This window comes from Rhyacophila brunnea, unplaced genomic scaffold, assembly GCF_057557595.1.
Source record: "Rhyacophila brunnea isolate RB1 unplaced genomic scaffold, BYU_Rbru_1.0 scaffold_22, whole genome shotgun sequence".
Classification (NCBI taxonomy): Eukaryota; Metazoa; Arthropoda; class Insecta; order Trichoptera; family Rhyacophilidae; genus Rhyacophila; species Rhyacophila brunnea.
The window spans coordinates 20,277,243-20,294,673 of NW_028232882.1; the positions used below are offsets into that span (position 1 = coordinate 20,277,243).

Here is a 17,431-nt window from a genome sequence, read left to right on the forward strand (position 1 = left end):
CTAAGGAATCATCAAATGAATGACTCCTCCAGTGGGTCTATTCTATGCTTATCGACCGCTAAAGTGATAAAGTGATAAATATTATCAAACTTAGGGTAGGTTTGTATCAAAATATTAGCACTTATTGTAACAATTACACGAAGTTGATTTTTATTGTTGCAATAAGTGCTATATTTTAACAGCACCTATCTTGCTGCTGTTAAAATATCGCACTTATTGCAACAATAAAAACCGGCTTCGTGTAATTGTTACAATAAGTGCTAATATTTTGATACAAACCTACCCTAAGTTTGATACTATTTATCAATTTAGTGTTCGATAAGTATAGAATAGACCCACAGAAGTACCTTCTATTTCTATTAGGTTTTCTACCAATCAATGATCGGCTGACTGCATGCAGTTTCGATTAAAAAGGCTGCATTAACATTTCCCGTCAAAATAATCATTGTTCTCCTAAATCTGCGATGAGTTCACGTGAAATTCATTATCTTTTTTAACTACCAATTTCCATTCATAATATAACAGCATGCATAGCTGCTGTTCATTAGTATCTGCATACAATGACAGGAAATTACTATAATTGCCATTAAATCTCAAATGCAAATAATAAGAGAAGGTAAAAAAGAAAGAAAACCAAAAAGATATTTTACAATTTTTATAGTTTATTTTTTCATTTAGAAAATATAAAATGATCTAGAAGTAGTAAGTCTTGTTTAGCTAAAATCAGAAATCATAATTTATTATAAAAAAATAAAAGCTTTGGCGTAATACTTTATGGGCTCCACTGAACAAAAATTTAAATTAAAAAATAATAACTTAAGTTATTAAAAAAAGTCAAGGCGGCTCCGCTGGGACAGGGCAGGATCATTCGTCCAACCTGGCCCCGATCCCGGCCGTTCTTCGGGGGTAGGTGTTTTTTATATTTTAATACAAAACTCTCGACATTTTTATAATAAAATGTATTCAATAATATCTTACAAATTACAAGTAATGAAGAGTAAGCTTGGTTTGAGCAGGCTTAGGCTGATAAATAATGGGTGGAAGTCAGGCGCGGGGGGATCTCCCCGGTGACTTCGCGGGGCGCGGTGAGTTTCGATGCCGCGCCTCCGGTGGTGGCGGGTGACGAGTGACGATAAATAAATGAGGACGAACAGGACAACAGTCCACTTAGAAGCACTTCCTGTGCACGATGGAGGGGCCGGATTCATCGTATTCCTGCTTGGAGATCCACATCTGCTGGAAGGTGGACAGGGAGGCGAGGATGGATCCTCCGATCCATACGGAGTACTTCCTCTCCGGGGGAGCGATAATCTTGATCTTCATGGTGGAGGGAGCTAGGGCAGTGATCTCCTTCTGCATACGGTCAGCGATTCCAGGGTACATGGTGGTGCCTCCGGACAAGACAGTGTTGGCATACAGATCCTTACGGATGTCCACGTCGCACTTCATGATTGAGTTGTAGGTGGTCTCGTGGATTCCACAAGCTTCCATTCCCAAGAATGAGGGTTGGAAGAGGGCTTCAGGGCAACGGAATCTTTCGTTTCCGATTGTGATGACCTGTCCGTCAGGGAGTTCGTAGCTCTTCTCGAGGGAACTGCTGGAGGCGGCGGTGGCCATTTCCTGTTCGAAGTCCAGGGCGACGTAGCACAGCTTCTCCTTGATATCACGTACGATTTCTCTTTCGGCGGTGGTGGTGAAGGAATATCCTCTCTCGGTGAGGATCTTCATGAGGTAGTCTGTGAGGTCACGGCCGGCAAGATCCAGACGCAAGATAGCGTGGGGGAGGGCATATCCTTCATAGATGGGGACTGTGTGGGAAACACCATCTCCGGAATCCAGGACAATACCGGTGGTACGACCAGAGGCGTACAGGGAGAGGACAGCCTGGATGGCGACGTACATGGCGGGGGTGTTGAAGGTTTCAAACATGATCTGGGTCATCTTTTCCCTGTGGACAAAGGAGAGAACCAATAAGCAATCTGCCAATTCCTAATAGACATCGATTGAAAACACAGTAACCTTCACCATGCCATCGGCACGGCACAGTTTATTCTTTTTCAAAAATTATGTGAGGGTGCCAAGCATTGTCGATTATTGGAATTGCCCTTAATTTTATAGCAAACTATTTAGTAGTATTTCTACAAACAAGCAAAGCAATCCTGTATATTATGTTCTTAGTTTTTACATTATTATCTATAACAAAATATGACTTTACATGACATTGCTTTGAAACACATGAGAAGGTCAATTAAAATGACCCAAATGATTCAAAACTAAACAATTCTCTAGGTGTTTAAACTCTTTATAAAAAAATAAAAACAATCTGATTAAGTACATCATTAGGCAGTAATGTTAATGGCCATTTACCAATACTCAATTCACAATTTAAAAAAAAAAGCTTAGGTATTGGGCTAACATATTTAAGTGAACCTCTTCTGGTGCAAATTATTGTTGAAAGTAGTCATTTGACAAATACAAATATTTACCTGTTGGCTTTGGGGTTGAGGGGAGCTTCAGTAAGGAGGACCGGGTGTTCTTCTGGCGCTACTCTGAGTTCATTGTAGAAGGTGTGATGCCAGATCTTCTCCATATCGTCCCAGTTGGTGACGATGCCGTGCTCAATTGGGTATTTCAGGGTGAGGATTCCTCTCTTGGACTGAGCCTCGTCTCCTACGTACGAGTCCTTCTGTCCCATGCCTACCATGACACCCTGGTGACGCGGCCTTCCCACAATTGAGGGGAAGACTGCTCGGGGTGCATCATCACCGGCAAAACCGGCTTTGCACATACCGGATCCATTGTCTACGACCAACGCGGCAACTTCTTCGTCACACATTTTTAGTTAGTCTAAAACAAAATGAAAAAAATATTTGTTAGTTATTTTGCCTAAAGTGAATTTACATCAAAGATATCTGCAGCAGTCAGGGTACAAAATAAATGTGCAAGATAAAAATGGGTCATGAACTTTTACTGCTCGATAAAATGTAATTAATAATTGAAATGTATACACAATTCTTGATGAATGCTAGTGATAGTAAGGAAGCGTCAAGATGCGATGAGATATGACAATAACTTTGGAATCTATGATACAAATATCATTTGAAGATGTCAATACGTATATTATAAAACTCCATTCAAACTAAAGTAGATGTAGGTATAAAAAAATACATCAAATGTCAAAAAATCAACATTGAATTCCCAAGATAATTTGATATTGCGATAGGGTACAGTGGCGTAGATTGAATATAAATAAATCTTTTATAGAAAGTAACGCGAACACATCTGCGGCAAAAGTTGATTTGAAGAAAGTACAAAGATGTACATGTAAGCCGCATTAAGAAAGTGGTATAATAAAAAAAAATATGTTAGCGAAATGTGCCTAAAGCGGTGAAGAAATTTCGCGGGGCATCCTCGACCGATGATTAGCGGAAAGTATCTCGAAGAATGTGTAAATTCGCTTTGCCTTGCAAAAAAATAATAAGCACAACCTACACTCGCGATCCGTAAAAGGTAATCAATTCCATCACGGTCATTCGCTTAATACGGTAAAGAAAAAGATTTTGTATTATCATTGAGGCGTTTAGTAATTTAAGATTCATTTACATTCATACTTAGCGAGCCTTGGAAGATTTGAATGTCTATAATGGGCGAATAATCAAGGTTACAAGAACAATTTGCAATACAATTTTATCTCGCAGATTAATTAGGTATTATAACGGCAGTCAATAAAACAAATGCAACATGGATTTAATTAACGTATTTGAATACATCGAAATAGTTAATAATTAGAATCTTTAATTTACACTTCTCATTATAAAAAAAAAAAAAACGAAAAGCGCGAATTGCACGGGGGTGGAAGCACAATTTTGTATATACTATGAATATCCAATAGTTTTAAGATGATAATTAATTTGAATTCGAAATACCAATAATATTAATATTGACCACGCGCAGGATTGCCACCATTGTAAAAACCACGCCCCGGGATCGTTGGAATACCGGTTTTTTAAATTTGTGCAATTTGGCCCGTCTTTACAAGTAATGCACTTCAAAAACTGTGAATAATCGCCCGATTACAATGTAGGAAATGTGTTTACATTTCCTTTTGACACTTCAAACAGAAATCACGATAATTGAAGGGTACTTGAAAACATTCCCAAAATGTTTTCGAGACACCTCGATGCCACCTGATGGATGACGTATCGACACTTGTTATACACTTTCGCAGGGTCACTAAATAAATCCAATCGCACGTTTGATGATGAATGAATGATGTCGAACTTTTATAATTATTGGGAATACGATTTGTTAAAACTTACATTAATTAATTACGGAATAAGAATAAATTAAAACAGTCGGGTTGCACAGCCACTATTTGCCGTACACTGCTCACTACACAAGCACTCTTCAACGAATGTCGAAAAATGCCAAGTTTGGACAATATAAATGCGGGCTTATCTCGCCCCCCACCAGGCTCCTTCGACCAATGGCGTTCGTCTTTACCATATATGGTATTGCAATGCACCTCGCTGCCGGCTAGACGGGTGAGGCTCTACAAACCGCCTGATCGGAATATTTTCGTTTCTCTCTGACGCGGAGGAATGATTCACGGGCGGCAGAGACGTGACTCTTTTGCCGGGCGAAGATAACACCCTGATAATGCGATTTCATGAATCATAAAAAGAACGCACTGACAAGAGGAACGAAGCCGCTTCGCATGAAAATTCTGCGGACCGTATCTCGTGCCGGTTAAAAACCCGGTCAATGAAATTTCAGTACGTATTCAGATAACCGGCGAGAATTACACACAAATATGGACATCTTTGCCGGCAGCCCGCGGTGGGGTAACGTAACATTAAATGTGCAACGAGCCGCGACTGCTTATCATCATCACAACAGTTGGCAAGCGGCCAACGAAAATAAATCAGTCTGATCGCGGAGAACCGGTGGACGCCGGTTTCCTCGACCACCTGCCGCCTTGGCGAAACGCCAAAATAATTAAACACTTCATTCACAATGCTCAATTTGAGCAATTACTATGAGGCTACGTCAGTACATTCCATTACAATATCAACACAAGCGACATAAATCTATAAAACCATTATTTTCTCTATAATAACGATTTAAAGGAAATTATATTGAACTTACCGGAGTCACCTGAAACACGGGCACACAACACGCGAATATTGTCGCAAGTGGGAAACGCCGGTTGGCTGAATCAACGACTCCTACGCCACATGGACTGGTCGGGGGAGACAACTAACAAAAGTCGACATAAATTATGACAAAACACTAAATATCCTCATTTTATTGATAAATAACGCCGACATATCGAATTCAATGACGTTTTCTGTCAATAAATTCGGTCTTTTGCTTATTTTTATTTTGTTTGCGATCATATGTTTTCATGAACACCCCTCACATTTTGAATAGTGGCTTCGCCCGGTTCCCTTCCATAGGCGAGTCGGTGGCATTACCATATATGGGCATAAAGAAATCTAAAGCCTCTGATTGGCCAACAGCAGCCGTACTTCGTTCAAGCCGTTTTATCGTAGCAAATACTTTACCTTGTCGTAGTAGTAGTAAAGTAGTCTGTGGACTTGAGATTGTAGTATTGTAAACTTTGTATTGAAATTTACCTGTATATTTATTTGACTGAGGCAAGTTCAACGTTGCCGGTGAAGTACCTACCTATTTGCTCGCTGCTTGATGGTTTTGTCGTGGGAACTTCTCGCCTATTTACCTACCCCAGTATCGACTGTGGTTGGTCATCAACTCATCAATCATCATGTTATTTTTATGCATTTTTACAGGGCTTTATTTTCAAAACAATAAGTGCGTTGTTTTAATAAATGAAATACTTATTATTTACTGTATATAGGTAGTAACCTACTTATCTAGTCTAATTTATTATTATATTTTTATAGGTAGGTAAGTATATTCAATTTAACATAATTTGATAAACAAACAAGTAGGTACCTAGCCATAGACCAGTTATATTTATTTTAATCTATGCATAGAGCGCATAGAGTATAGACCATAAAAAATACAGCGTCGCCAATATTGCAAGAACATTAATCTTGAATTGCGCAAATTTTACAGGAGACAAAAAACCATTTTTCTACAAAAATATAAAACTTAGAAGTACAGTTTCTTTGGAAGTACTTACCTATATTAGAAAGAATGTGAAAACCGGTTGAAGTCGGTTGAACCAAAATTACGTAGGTAGTAGCTATAATATTGCTCCCCTATGGGAAAATCATGCGATGACACCCCACATGAAAGAAAAATAATCTATCAAATTCGATAGATTTTAACTCTTCTTTCCACCTTTTCCGTCCAAAATCAATACTCAGAGCCATTTAGCTTTCCTTCAAATCCAATCGATGCCCATTTTTTCCGTCTAAAATCAATGTCAAGAGCTTTCCTTCTAAATTGTTTGTTCGTAACTGTTCATAATATGGTGGTACTAAAATATAACCTAACACAGACAATTCTATCTGACAGAGATTTAGGGTCAGCGGCTTTCTTTGACGCAAATGACATAATCGATTCGTTAGAAAACGTAAAAGGGGGCCTCGAAACAGTTCAACCCTGTCATTCGGTTTTTTAAGTAACGCAAAATTGAGTACCTACTTACTTACGTATAAATTAATAATATCCAAAGCATAACAAAATTCCGACAACTAACATCAAATGGGCGCATAACATAACCACTCAGGCACGCAAAGACAGGCACGTAACATACGATGTCGCATTGCTGTATTCAATCTTTTATTTTTTTAGTTGAAGAATATGAATAAGTATCTGTGTACTTACCTACTTAATGGTTTTTATTTTATTTTTTATCGTGTGGGGCTCAAAATCGGTCGGTACGTCGGGCCTACTCGTCTTTAAACCCGCCCCTGTTTACGGTCCCTTGTCCAGTCGGGCCCCAGAGCAGTGACGTTCCGTGGGGGTAGGTTGAGCGTCGCTTGGGGGCGGCAGTTACTCGAATGGCGGGAAATCGAAGAAAATCATTTGAAATATATAGATATAAGCTACCTAAACTTAGTATGTAATAACGAAAATATCTTTACATTAAAAATTGAACTCACTGGTTTTGTTGGGTTCGCGATATCTAGTTTACTTTCACTGCCCTTCGACGTCCTTGGTGACCACAAACGACACGTGCAGATTTGCGAATGTTTGATATTTTGTCAGTAATGTAACCATTCAACACATTTCTTAGATATTGGACTCATGAAAGGATGATAAAAATAATGTATAAAAAAATGAGGTGGCATTTTGGCGCTGCCTAGGGGCGGCATTTTATCTAGGGACGTCACTGCCCCAGAGGTTTGCATATTCTTGCGATGGGTCTAGGACGATTTGGCACCGGACAACTGGACGCCACGGAATTCGAAAATAAATAGACGTTAGGTACTTATAGGTAGGTACTTTAAAAAAAATATTCAATATTATTATTTATATTTAAATGATTATAACTATTATGATTTAATAGAGTTGTTGAGAATGTAAATATGCAGTTGTAAACAATGATTTAATCGTGCGTATGTTTAAGTTCTAACGAAGAAAGAGTTTTTTATTAGGCATGGTAATTCTCAATCCGCGATAAAGAATACAATATGTTAAGAGTAAAATGAATTCAAACTACTAAGTAGTAGATAGAAACTGATTAAAATACCTCGTCTACGTTCTGTATACGTGTCTACGACAGTGCGGCGTCCAATTGTCCGGAGGCCAGTCGTCCCATTCCCCTTGCGATGGGGTACCTAGTTACGTCACTGTGCTGAAGAAATCCTTCTTCTGTCACATGAAGCCTGTGATATAACAAAATCTCTAAAACAAGTTTCAGTATTTTCACTTCAAACCTCTCTAATACCTACTTGACAGTTTGTATGGGAAATCAGATACATCGTTGGTTATCAAAGATTATTATAGGTTTTTTGGGACCCCGGAGATATTTAGACCATTATTCAGGTTTATTATTGACGAGTAACGATATAGTCAATACAAAATACCTATACAAGAATCTAATTGACGTGTCCAATATCTGACATTTGAGTCAGTTAGCTATTAATTGTCATAGTATTACATTAGGTTTATTGTATGGAACTATTTAAGCTAGAACATGCGCAGAAGTGATTTTGTATAGTGCGCAGCAATTAGACAGGAAAATATGATTATTGTTACTGTTGCTATTGTGGATTGTATTGGCGTCAACAATAGTGCATCGCTTTCTTTCGCTCGGTGCCCTACCGGCTATAATATGTAGTTTTCTGTAAAAACTATCAAAACTCACGCTACCTAATGTAGGTATAATGTTTATAGGTATAACGAAAGGGTTCTGATCATTTATTATACATCTGTATCTGGTCATATTAAATCATTATTTCGTATGACGACAGATGAATGTGGTTGACAAACCAACCCTACCAAAATTGTAAAAAATACATTTCAGTGTTGCAAATTAGTGTTTTAATTGTGTTTACACCATTATTGTCCCATTCTGCTAACATTTAATAATGCATTTGCATGATAATTTAATAGTTTACACCGTATTTTGCATGTTGATGAAAAAAATAATTATACTACTACACAAGGTTACAATATATTGAATTCGCGTTCATGTTTGTGTAACTAACGTGTCCGTTCTAATATTGAGATTTATAATAATATGTAAGGGTGTGTCCAAAATGGTTATTATATGTGATAGGTTTCGATTTTAGTAAATGTAGAGGTAATATTATACAAATCCCTGCTACGCGGCGTAGCCGAGCGCTACGGCGATAACTCAACGTAGACATTCTGTAGACGCGTAGAGAAAATTCGATAGTTTGGCATCAGCTGTGGACGCAAAAAACGGGCTAGACTTGTGGCCGATAGACAATATAGTACGCGTGCGGCCTTGCGAATATGAAGTAGTAGGTATTAGGTATCTCCCTCGCTAGTCTGTCTGCATGAGGGTGCAATCATGGTAAGGGTGTCATTTGTTGGTGCAATGGTGCACAGCATGATAGGTTAGGGGAGAAGCGTACGAATGTGTAACACAGAAAATTATTTTTCTATGGACTCCCCCACTCGTCGGAATTCACAGGAAAGTGATTACAGACAGAAATCATCAACCGAAGGGCTGTTTTAAGGTCGTTATGTTGTATCTTTTAATATGGGTAGTATTCGCACGATTACCAGGCGAAGTTTACACTGACCTTGAAACTATAATTTAATCAATAAGACATATTATTTTAATGAATAATACCTATGTTTTTCATGCATGATAATTATTGATAAATAATAACAAGCTTTTTTCATTACCAACTGTTCTGTGTGTAATTAATTATAATATTATGTAGAAGGTTTTGGATTATGTTAGTATAATTTATTTATTGAATTTTAGAAAAGGTCCCTCTTTATTTATGACGGCTTATCTTTTATGGCAAAAAAATATCACAAAATGAAAGAAAATCACTTGTACCTACATAAGATTGTGCACTGAATAAAAATATTCTAATACATGCTTATCAAATGAAATAACGTGTGTTTTGAGGGTTTATTTTAGATAACCATAAACGATAATCCAATATTGTATCAGCCTAGCGATACATTATAAATCCACGCGTGGCTTCAACGACCCCTGCCGCCTGCCTGTTTTCTCAGATCAAGCCGCACCCGTAGCTCCGACGTATACACCCTGAAGGTGGTCAACAGTAGCTTCTTCTTCCGATGGTGCCAGTGGTGTAATAGCCCTACGGCACATCTTTAGACAGTATTATTTTACAAGCAGTGGTTCTGAATCACGTCAATAAAGAAAATTATGTCACTGTTATTAATTTTCACTTGAAAACAATCAAGAACCAGTAAACATAATGGCGTAAAAATGTGACAGAAGCGATTATTCAATAAAATTCCTAACGGCTCGTCTTACGTGAGCGACGTCGGCGAAGCGATGAGCGGCGCGCGCAACTCAAACGTATAACCGTATAAACGTACAACCAAAAAAAGACTGTTTTCGAACACGGTTATACGTTTGAGTTGCGCGTGCCGCTCAATGCTTCGCGCGACTACGCCCACGTAAAACGCCCCTAAGTGATTATCGGAAAATGTCTTCCTCTTTAACATAGTAGTGTTTCATTTTTTTTGTCTATCGATAATCGTTGTCATTTTGAAATTTGAATTTGAAATTTTGGTACATATTCGTTGAAGTATTACAACGTGTGCTTTAGAAAAAGTGTGTGTTGGGATGGGGCACTGGAATTAAGATTTTTAAAAACTATGCTCCGACCATGCTCCGATTGTACCTCCTATATTATTTAGCACTGCACGTCTGTGTAGACTACATATCAACTCGGTCCTTGGTTTCCTCTATTTGACTCGATCCTCAGCGACCCTTTCCAGTTTTCGACGATGAGAAGAGCTGTTGCGTCATTCTTCGTCTCCTCTTCACGGCATTCGTGGCCCGATTGGCCTCCTTCCTGTTGAGTCCTGATGTTTGTTACCCGTACCTCATGCGTACGCTGAATATGGCCTGTTCAGCCTCAAGAGTTTTATGAAGGTGGATAGTTTCAATCAAGGTTACTGGTACAACTCATCATTATACCTGGTTCTCACTCACGGGTCCGCACAAATCCAACTCTCAAATAATACGTCTATCTGACCAGGTGCTTTCGCAGTTAGTGTTCATAATTCGCTTAGAAACCATCTCTCTGGCGACCTATATAACCTAATAATTAGATACCTGGAAATAACCTGTTTTGTAATTAGTACTATTAGTAGAAATTTGACTAAATAACTGCTACAAGTGTAGAGCTTGTTTCAAGAAATTCTTAAAAATGAGTCAATGTTGTGGTAGGTGAAAATTCAATATTCTGTCGAAGCGTTTGGAAATTCTTGTTTACATTCATTCCACACAGGTAAGTAAGTAATCAATGATAACAAGAAACACCTCACCAAACATAATTTATTATTAACCTCGACACTTCGATGACGGAATATCATTTTGCCACTATTTACTATAAAAGATCAGGGGCGTGCTTACATAATATCGTAAATCAGTAATTCCATATATTAATCTCCTGGCTATCGATAAACATCACGCACTCGTGTGCGCGTTATGATTATGTACGTAATTCCAAGATTTGATTTGAGAGACAAGATTAGGTAGGTAAACTGTTTCCGAATATTTAAGTAAAATTATTCTGGTACAAATGTCAACGTATAATTTGTATTCCGATGTGGACGTAAAACATTTCTCATGTTCTTGATGTGCCGTCTTTAAACTGACCCTAATTTATTCATTACCTCGTGTCCGGATATTTGTACGTATGCAGTCCGCCGTATCACACTTCACCGTGAAATGTTGTATCGGAAATATAATATGGTCGTATATTAAAGGCCGTCAAACCTCTTTGGGTCGTATACCTAGTACTGACATAAAATCATGTCTAAATAAAACACGGTTATTGTCGGTTTACACTTTAAAGTTTTACAGTTTACAGGAAGGCAGCTGCAAACAATTTTTTTAAATAACCGATATACTGGATTATTTGTCAGGTTATGTTAGGTTTTCATTCTCTAGTTCATGAATTTTGCCAAAATCAGCTATGAAAATTGAATTAATGTTCTTATTGAATCTAATAAAATTGGAGATCGTATAGTATACGGTCATCTCTTTCCGATAGAAAGCTCACGGCGAACTGTCCAACGATGAAATGTTTTACGTACAATTTACATGTAACCTCATTACCTACCTATTACATTTTAATATTATCTAATGTGCCGCTTTCTGAAATGGATAAATACAATGAATGAATATCTTACTTATATTGACGGATTCTACTCCCAAAAAATGTAATATTTATATTTCCATTATTAATTCACCTTATAATGTGTGCACCATAAGCAGCGAATGACGTGCCTATCTCCACTGTCCGTCACTCGGCTTAACACCGTATTATAATATGAATACGGAAATCTAACTTCAGATCTTTGAGGTACTTCTTCTGAACTGCACTATTCGACATTTTATTTATTTTCTATGCTTCCAACCTTTAATAGAATTAACCAGACATTAATAAATTAACTGCATCTTTTGTTCAGGTTCTAGCCCTGGAATTTAATTCAACCCATAATTATTAATATTATGTTTCTTCACACGTTGAATGTTACCGAAGAAATCTCAGTCGAAAGTTAATGGCACACCGCTGACCTGAGAAGTCTGTGGAGCTGTTCTACAATAACCGGAATCTCCGATGACGCGTCGAGATAGAGAGGTCTCCCTAGAAATGACGTCACTCAGATGACTCATAATTATTTACATAATGCGAACACTTTAGCTGTCTACGAAGTATTAAATGTAGTCAGGTAGGTACCAAGAATTAATATAATATTATACTTAATATAATGTCTATGGTGGTATATTAGAATAACGGAATAACCCATGTACTTGGACTTTGAGTATTGTTGTATTGGATTATTGAGTGCATATCCTTTATGAATGTCGACTAGGTACCTAATAGTTACCTCCAAACAAACCGCCCCGCACCACACTCGGTCTTAATAGAGCATATCATGAGGTCCTGCTTTTGGATGTGAAGCATTAACTAGCAGTTGTACCCAAGACTGAGGTCGCCACACTCTCAAGTGAGCTTTGACTCAGCATAATTTAATAAAAAGTGCCATCAAGAGAAAAATTGTTGATATACAATATATCTGTGTTATTATGTTTTATGAACCACTTTACTATTACTAAATTAAATACGTACTGTACTACATAATATTATTATTGTGGTTTATTTTATTTAACACAATGTAATTCCACCAAGAATTAATTGACAGTAAGTTAACACCATACAAGAAGTTAAATATATGCGCCTAATAGTCCTAATAATATGTTGGAATGATCCAGTTATGTTAAAATGTTCAATTAGCTTTTTCAATGTCCGTCTAATAATTGCTACCCTATGATTTATTGGTACTTCCGTTTTTAAACTGGCATAGCAGTGAAGCGGTAAACAAATAATTACTCACATTCACGCGTGCCTGTTTCCCGAGTCAATGGCAGTAAGTATATTATTCACTATTACTCACACATAATTATTATTTTTAAATAATTGTTGCCAACAGTAATTTCAATGTCATTGCATTGCCAACAGTACATACATTTTTTTTAATAAGTTAATGAATGGGTCGGTAGAAGGGTAGAACCCTCAAAGAACACACACGAAAAGCTTTGTTGAAAAACGAAAACTTTGGAAGTGCAGACTGGGTGGTAACAGAAAAGAGAATAGGCCAAGGTCATATAAGTAATATAATAGTTTATATACTTTACTTCAGTGTTTCCCAAAGTGTGGTACACGTACGTACGGGGTACGGGAAGAGTTTGGTGGGGGTACGCGCTGCACCGGGATTTGGCTACGCCTGGTGCAACAAGCATTTGCACATGTGCACAACATTGATGCTATATAGAAGGTTTATCGCATGCGGAAGAAGAGCAATTGTTGGAATGCTTCAGACGGATTCTTGAAAAATAAATATAATGAGTGTTCTTTAACATCATTCTGGTTGCAAATGCAACATGTGTATCCAGTTTTAGCAGAGAGAGTTCTGAAATACAACTTGCATTTTCCAACTTCATTTATGTGAAGTTGCTTTTTCAGCATTTGTAGACATTAAGTCAAAAAAAAGGAACAGGCTTTTGGATGTTGGAACCGCATCTCAGATTAAAATTAAGAACCAGGGAACCAAATTATGATGATCTATCGCCTCACCATAAACAAACAATTTCATCTTTCTCATTGATTATAATTAATGTTATTTATAACATAACTTTTATTTATTTATTTTATTTATATTTTATTATGAATGAATTTTATGTATAGTTTATTATTATTTTGTTTATGTACTTACTAAAAAAGGAAAAAATAAATATATTTTGGTTGTTACGAGTATTAAAGTAAGTATATGCAATTTTTTTTTGACGAGGGGTACTCAGTGTTACGAAAGTTATAGAAAGGGTACACAGATGTCGAAAGTTTGGGAAACACTGCTTTACTTCATCAACATATTCATAACAAAAATTAATACTTATGCCATATTTCACCTATGAAAGAATATTATAGTGATCCGTGACAGCTAAACCAGTAGCCCTAAGCGCAAGTGACTATGATTTGAAACAAAGATTTTGAATTAAATTTTAAATGATTTTTGGGCGAGCTTATCAGAAGAGTACCCCACCCCAATTTTTCGAATAAGCTATTATTGTTTTACTTCCATTTTCTCCGTGCCTTTCTCTCCCATGGCACTCTTTATTAAATTACATCTTTCAGTAAACTCAATCAAAGCTCACTTGAGAACTTGGCGATTTCAGTCTTGGGCATCTACTCCTGAGAGATTAAACCGGCTCTCAGATCAAAACTCGTCCCACCTGCAACATGTCGAATACGTCGATGTGACGTCATCGCTATTCACGAAACTCACGTTGCCAAATGCCCCAAATGGAGTTCCGCAGATTGGTCGAATGCAATTTTTTAGTTTGAAAAAAAACATCTACTGTTACAATCGACAAGTTGCAAGACTTGGGCATCTGCTCCTGAGACATTCCCAGGCGTAAAAAGCTGCTGATGCTGCACACCAATCGTAGGGCCTCGTGATACGCTCGATTAAGACCGAGCTTGATGAAGGGCGGGTTGGTTGGACTGCTTATGTTGTGTTGTTTCGAGGTCCCATTTACAATCTTTAAATCGTCTGGCGAATCAAGTGCGTCATCTGCGTCAAAGAAAATCGTCGCAGAGACTATGCATACTTCAGTGAAATTAGGTAATAGTAATAATAATATTGCTGATGTCACTTTTGCAGCACAATATTTTATTTCGCATTTTTATACACGTATGCGGTGTACCTACCTACCTGTCCACTCTCAAGTAAACAAAACAACAATTTTATGCTTCGTTTGACTTCGTGTATATATCGTCACCCCAAAAGCAAAAGGGCACATGTGCAATTTTTACGGTTTTGAGCTATGAATGCAGTTTCCTCGTAATTTTTTTACATTATGGGCAAAACGGCATTTGTGAAGCAAAACCCATGAATTCACAATTGAGCAAAGAAAATAAAGGTTACTTGTGCATTTGTAAACTGATCTTCATTTAATGTATAGGAAAAAGGTAACATGTACACGATTTTAGGAACTATGTGCAATGTTTACAAAAATAATATAGGAAAAAGGTAACAAGTGTTATTACTTAAAAGTGAGTCTTTGTACAAAAAAAATAATTTCGCTGCAGAAAAAGAGCACTTGTGAAATTTGTGAAAATTTTAAAAACATGTTGGCAGCGGACAAAGAGGCCCAAATAAATATTTTGGAAGATCACAATAAGCGTAAAGTGGACGCTCGCAAATCAAACGATGAAGTAAAGCTATTCATAAATGCACAGAGGAAAAGGGTAGCATGTGACTTAAAACCTCTTAAAAATCAAAAATTGACAAATTATAAAAAAAATAAAAATTGCATTTCAATCTTGAGTAATTAGGACACATGTGTTCCAAATTTCATTTCAAAATATTAAGTAATAACCTCCACGATTTTTTTTCACTCCGAAAACACTTAAAATGCGTTTTTCTCAAAACTCAATTTATGCACAAGTGCCCTTTTGCTTTTGGGGCGAAGATATTATATTCGTAATATGCAATCGACGTGTGCAGAAACCGGTTGGGAAAATCAAGTAAAATATTTAAAGAATGTATTGGATCGTGTCCGTTGATCGTTGATTTAATATAATAGGTAGGTACTGATAATAAATCGAAATATGCCAAATGACGTAATCCACTGTGTGTACTTTTTTTTGCAGCAAAATACTATCAAATATTATTATAAATAATTATATAACAATAGCCTGGTTCTTATTCTAGAAAAATCTTATACTATGGTGCAGTGACGAAGGGTGGAGGTAGGCTAAATGGTGCACACTAAGCTTTATCAGTCATACGTATTTATTTTGTTTTAATTGGAATAAGATTACAATTTGCAGATGGTGTTGGTTAGTTTTTAAAATTCAATTAAACCCTGCGAAACCAAGCCATAATAGATAATAGTCAAAGAATAGGTACTTGTCTAAATATAAAATATCTAAAATTATGCAATTAAGCCATACATAACTATGAATATTTTATAGATAGAACAATGTTTTTTATCTATTATAGTTTGGTTTAGGCAGGGCTTAATGAATTAAAAAAATTAACCAACAATATGTGTAATAATATTATGTATTCTTAATCCAACGAAAACAAATAGTATCAATGAAAAAGTGTGCACAATTTTGTCGTATCGCCCAAAATATTCCAAAAATATTATGGTTTGGTTTAGGCAGGGTTTAATTGATTTTTAAAAACTAACCAATACATCTGTAAATTACTGTAGCTTAGTTCAATAAAAACAAATACGTATGTTTAACGAAGTTTAATGTGCACTTTTTATGGCGGATCTTAACAGCCTACCTCCACCCTTCGCTACTGCTATGGTGCTGCGTGATCAATATTTCACCGAATCCTCCGATTATTTAATTATTTATTCAAAAACAAAACATTGTGTACAATGTGTAACATAACAAATTAGAATTCAAATTGACAAAACAACTGGTGTTAATATATTACAAAATAAAAATACATAATAAATATTATTAATTATTACATTACCCTCAGAAGAGACAAGAAAAACAATATATATTAAAATATGAACAATGTTAAACATTAAAATTAAAGTAAACAGCACATCACTGATAATGGGAATGGGACGACTGAACCCGGACAATTGGACGCCGCACTGTCGTAGACACGTATACAGAACGTAGACAAGGTATTTTAATCAGTTTCTATCTAGTAGTTTTAATCCATTTTACTCTTAACATAATTTATTCTTTATTGCGGATTGAGAATTACCATGCGTAAGGCTTTATATAACATAAAAAACTCTTTTTTCGTTGGAACTTAAACATATGCACGATTAAATCATTATTTACATTCTCACCAACTATTACATCATAATATAATCATTTTTTTTTAAAGTACCTATAAGTAATAACCTAATAACCTAACTTAACCTAACCTAACGTCTATTTATTTTCGAATTCCGTGATCGTCCAGTTGTCCCTGTGCCAAATCGTTCTAGACCCCTGATAATGTCTATATGAGTCTATGTCTCTGGGGGCGCATTAATTAGTTTCGCACCCCTAGCTTATGCTGATAAGCCTGACACGAGGAAATAGATCTGATCCAGAAGAAGTCATCGCTGCGAGCTGCGACCATGTGACGGGCGCATATAAATTAAAATTCTTTAAGATGTCATAATTGGAAACTACCCCTCGTGATAGCATTCAAAAATTTAATGTCTTGGGAGCAGAAATGACATACAAGTTTCAAGAGAGTGAAAAGCGAG

The 17,431-nt window shown here is 36.7% G+C and overlaps 1 protein-coding gene across 2 annotated transcripts; it reads right to left on the reverse strand.

Annotated features, from left to right (window-relative positions):
- Positions 1 to 642: 642 nt before the first annotated feature.
- Positions 643 to 5,197, reverse strand: LOC147070182 (actin-5C). Of its 2 annotated transcripts, none has more exons than XM_085949660.1 (3): positions 5,149 to 5,197; positions 2,487 to 2,847; positions 643 to 1,948 (listed from the first exon to the last, which is right to left on the reverse strand). In XM_085949660.1, exons 2-3 carry the CDS (start codon positions 2,834 to 2,836, stop codon positions 1,168 to 1,170), a joined length of 1,131 nt encoding a protein of 376 aa, XP_085805786.1. In that variant the 5' UTR covers positions 2,837 to 2,847; positions 5,149 to 5,197; the 3' UTR covers positions 643 to 1,167. The 2 variants fall into 2 exon arrangements, with proteins under 2 accessions (XP_085805786.1, XP_085805787.1); XM_085949661.1 differs by lacking the exon at positions 5,149 to 5,197 and adding an exon at positions 4,320 to 4,416.
- Between the last annotated feature and the right edge of the window lie 12,234 nt (positions 5,198 to 17,431).

What these genes read in the sequence shown, in the direction of transcription:
- LOC147070182 (XM_085949660.1), bottom strand. Translation starts at nt 2,836, where the DNA reads ATGTGTGACGAAGAAGTTGCCGCGTTGGTCGTAGACAATGGATCCGGT. An exon ending in CTCAACCCCAAAGCCAACAG is followed by an intron (nt 1,949 to 2,486) that starts GTAAATATTTGT and finishes CTTTGTCCACAG; the next exon opens with GGAAAAGATGACCCAGATCA.